Consider the following 10,189-nt stretch of genomic DNA (forward strand, 5'->3'; position numbering starts at 1 on the left):
ATAATAATAATAATAATAATAATAATAATAATAATAATAATAATAATAATAATAATAATAAAATATATATAGGCTGGCCTATCAAGCCTAATAGGTTTTTTTACAAGCATGAGTCTGACCTATTTAAATAAATAGACTTTAAAAATGGTCTGAGCCTAACTTTTTTATTAAATAGGTCAGGCCATAGAGCTGTTCATGGTTGGTTATTTTAAAAAACCAAACCATATCCAATTTAAAACCAATATATGGATTTAGGTTTATAATCAAATCTATTATTTGATTTAAAATCGGTTATAAAATCAATTGTAAAATTGGTTATGGTGGTTATAATTAAGCAACCAGTTTTAAAAATTTTAATTTTAAAATCGATTTTTTTTTCAAAATCAGTTAAAATTTGATTATTTTTTTAAAGAATATTTATTCATAGTTTAAAAATCAATTATTTAAAAAAAATCGATTTTTTCGATAAATTTTTATATAAAAATTATCACCAAATTTTTCGAGAAAAAATTCGATTTAAAATTATTTTGAGAAAAAAAGTTTTTTTTTAATTTTATTTTTTTGCAATATTATTTCAAAAAAAAAATTCAAATTTTTTTCAAAAAATTAAATCTCAAAATTAACAAAATATTAGTAGTAGATAAAAGTCAAATCCAAATATAAAACATAAGTGATTATCCAACCGGTTTATAAATAAACCGAATTATAACTATATGATATTAACTAGATATTTAAAATGGATTTAGATCCAGTTATGAATTTGAGTCTTGTAACCGAATTTTTTATACAATCCTACCGGTGAGGCTATCTACAGCTTTTGATTACAGTTCAAAGTTACGGTTTAACAAGATTAGCTCAAATATTTTGCAATTTTGCTAGTTACATTCAATTTCACCCAAATTGCACGTACAATTTTTTTTTTATGGGTGTAACAACAAAATTGAATATTTTGCTCAACTACACGATCTGTCCAGACATCAACTGTAAAAGATATATATTGAATTGCAAAAATTGGCAGTATAGGACTGAATATGTCTAATAAATTGAAACAGAAACGATAAATAAAAAAGGGAGTTGCTACTTCTTTTACCCCGTGTTGTATACATTATGAATATGAATGACAATTGACAAATACTGCACATGAAAGACACAAGGGTTTCCACAAGGTACACGACTATTATCATACAACAAATGTCTGATTGAAAACCTCAACCAGAGCTTTAGCTATCCAAATACTGCACAGAGAAATGGAATTAAGTGCAAACGAATATTGGGACGCCGGATGAAACCAAAATTACATTTCTATTGACTTTCTACAAAACTGTTAGTGCCAGCACAAAATTTCTATTTAATGATTAATACAAAAGACTACAATCTTTCTTCTTTCCAAGCCACCTAAACTTGACATTGGCAATGCGCCGAAGAATCTGTCCGAGTCCTAACAGCAGCATTACCAGATAGTTATGGTAAAAGAGCTTTCAATTGTGCTTGGAATAAATCACCAAGAGCTCCCCGAACATCCATCTGATTAAAACAAATGATTATCAGTTTATCAAAGAAGGCTTTTCTTAAAACACCCCCTCCAAAAAAAATGTTACAGCACTATGTACATACGTAGAATCCAAAGTCAAAAAAAATGTAGAATCCAATATCTTACAAGAATCTAGAATCCAATATCTAAGATCCTTAGTGGCTATTGGTATTTATCTAAAATCCAATATCTATTGGTATTTATTTAGTGGCTATTGGTATTTATTTAGAATCTAGAATCCAATATCTATATCCACATTGTATGTCAGAAACTGAAAGGAATTAAATTTATCTAGTAGGCTTTCTTATACAAAGAGCGGTACATTCTGACTGTTCACTCTGAAATTAATCCAAACTAACATCAAAACTGAACTGTAATAATCTAATCTTATTTTTCCAAGGTTCCTACTAAGGAACCGGTTAAAGAATGAAGAAATAGAAATTGTTTATTGAAAACACAGTAATAAATGCATCGATCATTTAAAACATTGCTATTCCAATAAATACAGTTTTTGAAACCTTTAAATATCGGTGTCATCTCTGGCTAAGTGCATATTTGGTTTCACAATGAGATTGGAAAAATCACGGTGACTCATCGTGATTTTGCCAATCTCACCATGAATCAAACATGCACTAAGTTTAATATCCATATTTGAGTCCATGTTAAGTTGTTAACCATCTTGGATCTACCGATTCCAAAAAGTGGTATGTAGAACAATAATAGAGCCTTTTCCCACTAGGAAAGGCTGGCAAAAAGGGTAACCTAGTGCCGCAAAATTCCCATCAGGGTATAACATTGAACCCATTGTGGATCTGTTGTAGCCAGACCTACCTTGTATTTGTAAGAGGCTTATTCCACGAGGCCATGCCATGTGAACCTAAGTTCACATAAATGTGCTTAATTTAATTGATAAGTTAATAGAGGAGCAAAGACCCATTTTGATCCATAAATGACATCGGCGCCTTCAGTTTGGTCCGCATTGAAAAATAAACCACGGTGGTCCTTCAATGTTACTGAAGGAGAAACTTTTCAGATCAAGTTGACCTTTTCGATGTATTTATTACTAGAGGACCATAGTCCATACTAATGACAATAAAATCTAGGAAGATCCAAATGGGTGCTTACCGCATTTAAATGATAAGTGATTATTAAAACTGAAATCGAATGACCAATGAAAGGCATGCATATAGCAGCTGGATCCCAAAAGCTACTTTTCCATCTTAAAATTTTATGAAAATATTTAATATTCTTTCCATAAAGTACATTGAAAAATAAACCGATGGAAATCCATGGAATAGTTTTTAGGTTTATCATTATTTTGAATTTGGAAGTGTTGTTGTCCAATACTGCTCCTGATGGAATAGAAAATAACTTTGTTTTATATGCAGTACTATTCATTTCCTTATATCTCAGCCAGTACATAACAGAAGCAAAAATTTCCAGATAAACGTACCCTGGAATTATTTGCATATACAAGAAATTACCTGGTCGCAGCAAACAAGTCTTGTTAGCAAAGGATAGAATTCTCTTAGGTGTCTTCTGAAAATCTTACTGTTCATAAGGCACATGCTTTGAAGCACCTAAAATAGAAAGTTTAACAAATAGTTTATCGTAGAGAAATGATAACATAAACTGCAATGAGTTTCTCCAATCGAATAGAAAGGTATTTAAGTAAAAAACACAAGCTAAAGACCCCTTTCGTTATTTTTTTATACAAAAAGAAACTTGTAATAAAAAAAAAAAAAGTTAGATAGAAAGCATATAATATCCAAATAATTTGAATAATAATAATATTAGGGGTTAAATAAGTTGTCTTTATAAAAATTTCAAATTTTCGTTTTTAGTCCCGGTAAAAAAATTACAATTTTTCAATCCCTACACAATTATCCAGCATGTAATTTTAATCCCCCTATTGGAACAAAACTTATTAATTGTACTTCAACTTTAAATTTTCTTTACACATCAGCTGCAATTTTTACAATGCATTATTCAAGTATTTAATCAGCAACAACATAATGAATAGAATGCAGGTCAACTTTCATAAACTATCATGCAGAAGAAGCTTGTACCTTTATAATGATAGGAGCACGCAGCTCCAAGACACGATGAATATCCATATTAGTGGTTTCGCCGGTGCTAGACTGGAGTTCAGATGCCTCCCTGAGCACCTGTTCACAGAAAGACACCAGTTTCTCCTCAGCTACCCTTTCAAATTTCTCTTCTGTATCAGACTGTGGGGTAATACTTGAGCTATTGTCTGCTGTAGAATCAGCGTCTTGAAACCCATAAGTTGCTTTTTGTAAGATGTCCAGATATACACCAGTACCAGCTAATTCCTGCCGAAGAAGATTGATCGGTGGCCTGTCCAAGAATATTTTGGTGATGCTTAAGTCCTCCATTCCAACAGTGAAGAAATTCCAAAGAAATGAATAATTAAAACAATCAAATCCTTGTCAAATTTTTTACTACCTTTCATCGGGAATTTGGTGCATGCGAGTTCTTAGATTTGTAGATGAGTTATATGAAGCCGCAAATTCCAACAAAGACAGCAAAATGTCCATTATAGCAATCTTCTGTGGTGCTTTTAACTTTTTCCAATATTTCTTCTGCAAATAATTAGAAAAAAATTAATTAGAAGAATAGTTTGAATCCCCCCATCTCAATTACTGACTATTGGAATCTTCGTCTGAGAAAATACAAGAGATCCAAAATGAGAAAAATCTACTGATTTGATTACAAAGGAGAGAATTTATAGAGGTTGTTTTACATATGTGAATAATACAATGCTAACTGAAGCTAAATGTCTCTGATTCACTGACTGATAACATATAACACTGACAATACCCATTGCAACTTGGTTAGAGACAAAACTTTCATCTAACCATCAAACTCCCATCAAGAAAACCTTTGCTACAGCTAGGAGATGGGTTCTAAAGCTTTCCTCGCCACCATCCTAACTAAACCGATGGGTTTCAAATTATATTCTCCCTCATTTTGATAGAACACTGCAAATTAAGAGGAATGAGGGCCCAAAGAGTGGGCTCCACTCACTCAAGTCACACACTTCGCACACATTTAGTTTCTAGAATGATGGATGGAGGGAATAAAAGCTAGCTAATAATGTTTCTTATTCTACTGATATTCCATTAAAGGAATGAGGGAAGGAGAAGTGGGAAAGACATTCAGTTTCAAGAAGGATAAATGGAAGGAATGAAAGCTAGTTAGTAACGTCTCTTGTTTTATGTTATAAGAATGAGGGAAAAGGAAGAGGAGAAGGTATTCAGAAAATATTCTAAGAAATAATTCGGGGAATTATTTCTCTGAGGAGCAATTTTGCTCAGGTTTAGGAGTTCTTAGAACTCTGGTTTAGTTTTTCTTTTTGCATCCTTTCCTGATCTCGTCATTGTAAGAGATACTACTCTAAATTTTAAGAAATAATATACCTTTTTCTTCCATTAAAATTCTGAGTTCTATCACATTTCCTTGCACTTACGCTTTCTAAGGCCATTTATAGGAGAAGGGGAAAGGAGGAAGACCGAACACACAAATAATTGGCTGCAGAGCCAACTCGGGTTACCTATGTTTTTTCACTTTCATACATGAACTTGGGGAAACCAGAAATTAAGAAATTAAACAACGAAAACAACTAAACATACAAACCTGAATACCATCAATTGCACCAAGAAGCAATAATTGTGTAATGCACTTTCCCCTGACAGTTACTAGCAAAGGACTCTCTTCATTCTTGGCTTCGGGCTCTACAGTATCAGCAACCTAAAATGGAGTAAACCCAGGGATGTGTTCATGCAATTATCCAAAAGAAAACTTTCGGGCCTGTTTAGGTTCATTTTCTGTTTTCAGTTTTAATTACATAAATGTCACCTTGACTTTACTTTGTTTTATGTTTTCAAAGTTTTGCACATGAAAAATGATAGCAATAAAAAGTTGTTTACAATATTTTCTATACATATTCAAAAACAAGAAACAAAGTGAAAATGATGTGTCAATTTTTGTATTATTAAAACTGAACAGAAAATGTTTTCTGAAACCAAACGGGCCTTAATTGCCACTATATGAAAACATAATACCTACCTTAGCTGGAGAAGATGGTTGAGAAGCATCTGAAATAGGACTTTTAGATTTTGATGTAAGATTCCGAAGGAAGATATTTTCCATCATATTTCCCATAATCCGTTGACCTAAGGTTTGACTCCGCTGAAGGCTTGCTCCATCTGCGGCTTTGGGAGTTCTTCCTGATGGAGATGGAAGGCCTACAATAATAAACAACTCCTTGATGTCACCAATGACATTCAATTATTCTCCAGTCTCAATTAATGCAGAGTACCACTTCATTTTTCATTTCATCAGAAGTTCAGTACTGATGTGTAGGAATTATAAATCAGCCATTTTACTTTTATGATTTGTTTAAATAACTGATACTGATTCTTGGTTATATTACTGAAGACAGGAGCATGTTAAACATGCAATCAACTAAACATTTATAAAATCCAACCTTCAGACTGATCTACATTTGTCTGTGATACTGAATCTTCAACTCCATCAGCATTTGCAATCGGGGAAGCAACTGGGGATAAATTCCCATTGCTATTGGTGTCAAGTTGATGACCACCCACTGTCTCATTGTCAATAGACTTTATGATTACATTGTCACCTGCATTGGCCTCAGAATCCCTAACAATGCCTCCATGATTTCTCACATTTTCAAAACTCAAAGCATTAAGCAGCTCTAGAGGTTGTGTTGTGTATGATGCATCTCTGGAGAACAGTAGTAAAAAAATGCGCTATAGTAAATACCATAATAACCACAATTAATTTTCAGAAAATTGGAAGGAAAAAAATGCACCTTATGCTTTTAAGTAGCATATCCCAGTCACTATCACTGAATTGATGACCACCAACTTCAATGAGATGCACCAGCGCACCAAGAGAAATTGACACAACCGTTTGATCTGTCTTTTTGGCACAATCTAAAAGCAAACTCAGCAACGGTGGCAGCATAAAACAAACCTCCTGGAAAGAAAGATTGCCCATGAATAATCTTTTTCAAATTGTAACAGCAATTAGATAAATAAATACTGAAATAAATGCCCAAAATTTCATTTAATTTGATTAACGAAAAGTAGAAAATAAATGTGCATCAAATCCAAGAAACTAACAAAGTCTCTGATCTTTCAAACAAGACCAAGTCCAAATCCAATAAATTTACTTTTTAAGCTCTTAGGTTTTAGATTGAGCCTAACTTATCCTTACAAAACTAACTTTTAAGGTTAGGGGAATCTTTTCTTTAATTTTTTTTAAGCCTTATATATTTTTAATGTGGGAATCTTTTTATTCCCAGCACTATTTGGCTTGGTGCGTGAATAATATAGTGGTGCAGCCCAATGGAAGGCTCTGATATCATCTTAGGTCTTACGTTGGGCCTAACTAATCCTTACAAAACCAACATGTAATAAATTCTTACAAAACCAACATGTAATAAATTCTTACAAAACCAATATGTAATAACTAATCCTTACAAAACCAACATGTAATAACTAATCCTTACAAAACCAACATGTAACTAAACCTAGGTTGTTTCCAATACAAAAAATTTAATAAATTCTTGAGGTCCCACATTAATTATCTTGAACGATTTAAAATACAAACCCTAAAAAGAATTATTTTAACATGTCCATTTCCTACTTATTAATTTTGAATAGAGAAAGCTCTTAGAATTTGGACTAGGTATGACTAAACTACAAAAGCTAGCTCAATGGGCGAGGATTGTCTAACTCCAATAAGAACTACATTGGCCACATATCTAGTCAATGTTGAACTTCAATACATCCCTCCACATTCAAGATTGAACATTTAGAGCATGAAGAAATATTGGTGGCTCAATAAAAATATCTCGGATAGGCCTTACTCAACACCAAAGCTAGCTCAAGGAGTGAGTATTGTCCCAATCCAACAAAACTACTTTGGCCATTTATCTTGGGATCTCAACAAAAGCAATCAGAAAACATCAGTTTTCCGCAAGAGCTACGGAAAGCAATAAAGAAACATCCACTAAAGTCTCTAAAAGGACAGCTCAGCCCACACGAGAAAAGAGGTGACAATATTTTAGCCAAGCCTCTTTTAGAACCACTAAAATAGGCCAACAAAAGCTTCAAAATCTGAACTTACAGAAAAAATATAAATTGTCTGCAAAAATTTTCAATCATCGTCATCTCCACATTGAATGGAACAACATGACTCATTGAAAGATATTGAAATTTGGAAGAAAATTTAATGCCGCCCCCAGTTACATTGATCTAAAGATATCACTCAAATCCTATAAGCAAATGTTGCTTCCAGGTTGAAGACTTATATTTCAATCTTGCAGTTGGTGCTTGAGTTTTGTGCAACATTTCACAATATATCTCTGCAGCTGTCATATACGTTGCCATGTGTACTAAATTTATTATTAAGATTAACAAGCTCTGGTTGCATATAATGTTAGGTTACTAGGTCAATCAAAAGAAATACCATTTTAGTTCTTACTTTACCTTATAGAATGTGTTGAAAAGGTTGCACAGCAGCTGAAGTGAATGTATGCTTGTTTCACGAAACCAATCATCATCACTAGAAACAAAGCCCTCTTTTCCGGCATGTCTCACATGATCGAAAATTGGAAAAAGAACTCGATGGAAAATACTCTCCCAAAATGATTTAGAGAACTTGCTACCTCTTTCATTAAGCAAATCAAACAAGACTTCAAGTGCACAACTTCTGACTTCTGGTCTTTGATCTGATGTTAGATCGGATAAACCAGCCAGCATCGGGAACCAATAATGCTCAGTTACATCCAAAGTTGCGTCCAAATTAGCATCAACAGGCATCAAAGTACCTCCAGGAATAAGACCCTAAACAAACGAATTAAACCACTTAAAGACAGAGCATTAAGGTAAGCAAAGAATTCAATCAATGGTAGTAAAGAAACAAAATTCCAAATCCTAAAAAATATATATTTTCTACATAAACTAGTTATGATCAGGCACAAAGAAATCGTGTTCCCTTAGTTTACCCATAAAATTCTGAAACTTACACAATATCAAAGCCAGAGCTTTTCCTATAAGCTTTGAGCCTTTGGGAAAAAATTTTAAAACATTTTGGCTTCCAACATTTTGTCAACGTTGAGATATCATAGAGCTATAAAGGAAAAGATATGGATATGTATCATATTATAAAATATATCTAAGTCAAGGGTTCGCAGGTTAAACTTAATGGCTGTGGATATAAAAATAGCGTTACCCAATCTCATTCTGTTAAAACTTTAACTAGAGTGAGTGAGACTGGGGTCTAGGGAAGGGTTATTATATTAATTAACAGAATCTCACCAAATAAAAAACACAATCCTTTAATGTAAAAATTCAATTTCCAACGAATAACCCCACAAACCTCTGCAAGACGGTCCTCACAGATCCGCAAGAGTGCAATAGCCTTCAAACTAATTCGATGTGATGTTTTATTGTTAGCAAACCTGATGAGACAATTCACACAATCCATGAAGCAGTCTCCAACTACTTGATCAAAGTGTTCTAAAATGACTGTAGAAAATCAATGTGTTAGTTAACCATAATTGCAACAAAAAATATGTAATGACAAGATCAAAGAAACTCATTCCTACCCTGTTCAACATTTTCAAATGCACTCTCAACAATTGATTCCAATTCATCATCTGCAGCAGCTGTAAAGATCATAAATACACTACGCCATCCAGACTTTATGCTTCCAACCTTAGATTTGATCATCTGCAATAGGCAACAGTTTCAACTGAATTTTAGTAAATATATCCAATGATATTAAACACAAGTTGAAGGAGAAACGAAGTTTTATCCCAGTAGACCTGAACAATGCAATCAACAATTAGCCTCCTTTTGGATTCACTTTGACTATTCCGCATAAGAACGACAAATGGTTTGAGAATATCATTTTGAAAAGTGAAATTCGCCAGTTCAGCGCGCTCCAAATATTTCATACCAAGTTGTCTTAAAGAATCTATGGCATACATGGCAATTTTCTCATCATGATGACTCCCAGCTGATATAAAGTGATTTGCAAGAACAGACCAGATTCTAGCCCACACCTGAAAAACATAACGGGAGCTTAGAAATGCATTCCGAGCATTATCAAAAGGCATTTAAATCTTATTGAGGTCAAGGTTAACAGATAGCTTGACCAAAATCACATTTTCAAATCCACTCCACAGCAATTATCAAAAACATTCATACTAGTGCAAAGACATGTGTACTATGCATAAACTAATTCCATCCAAGCAACTTATATAAATGGTTTTTCCAATATGAAAACAATACACGAATTAGAGCCAATACATGGAAAACGAAATTCAACAATCATAAAAGTCAAATAGCCCAAAAAACAAAGTCATTAAAACCCACCAAAAGCAATTTTATAAGATGAGAAACATCAAATTGTGAAGCAAATATGTGCATTTTATTTGATAAAAGATATACCATACGTATACGAGCCATATTGTAATAACTAATTTCAACAAGCTTTTGCAAACTGAAAACCCGAGCTGGAGTTTGCTTTAGCTCTTCGGCTGATACACCACAGAGAGCAGTGACGAACTCCACAATGGAATCACTGGGTAAT

At 33.2% G+C, this 10,189-nt stretch overlaps 1 protein-coding gene across 1 annotated transcript in view; it reads right to left on the bottom strand.

Moving 5' to 3' along the window:
• Window positions 1–1,058: 1,058 nt before the first annotated feature.
• LOC101501224 (brefeldin A-inhibited guanine nucleotide-exchange protein 5) overlaps window positions 1,059–10,189 on the bottom strand; it is an 18,313-nt gene continuing 9,182 nt past the window's right edge. The window contains exons 22-34 of the mRNA XM_073363954.1: window positions 10,048–10,189; window positions 9,420–9,659; window positions 9,201–9,324; window positions 8,972–9,120; window positions 8,080–8,436; window positions 6,396–6,562; window positions 6,045–6,307; window positions 5,624–5,802; window positions 5,192–5,305; window positions 4,001–4,137; window positions 3,601–3,892; window positions 3,016–3,111; window positions 1,059–1,524 (exon numbers count right to left, since the gene is read on the bottom strand). The exon at window positions 10,048–10,189 is cut by the window's right edge and continues 30 nt beyond it. Coding sequence (XP_073220055.1) covers window positions 1,462–1,524; window positions 3,016–3,111; window positions 3,601–3,892; window positions 4,001–4,137; window positions 5,192–5,305; window positions 5,624–5,802; window positions 6,045–6,307; window positions 6,396–6,562; window positions 8,080–8,436; window positions 8,972–9,120; window positions 9,201–9,324; window positions 9,420–9,659; window positions 10,048–10,189 — 2,323 coding nt within the window. The 3' untranslated portion in view covers window positions 1,059–1,461. The remainder of the gene's footprint in view (window positions 1,525–3,015; window positions 3,112–3,600; window positions 3,893–4,000; window positions 4,138–5,191; window positions 5,306–5,623; window positions 5,803–6,044; window positions 6,308–6,395; window positions 6,563–8,079; window positions 8,437–8,971; window positions 9,121–9,200; window positions 9,325–9,419; window positions 9,660–10,047) is intronic.

Source organism: Cicer arietinum, chromosome 7, assembly GCF_000331145.2.
Source record: "Cicer arietinum cultivar CDC Frontier isolate Library 1 chromosome 7, Cicar.CDCFrontier_v2.0, whole genome shotgun sequence".
Taxonomy (NCBI): domain Eukaryota; kingdom Viridiplantae; phylum Streptophyta; class Magnoliopsida; order Fabales; family Fabaceae; genus Cicer; species Cicer arietinum.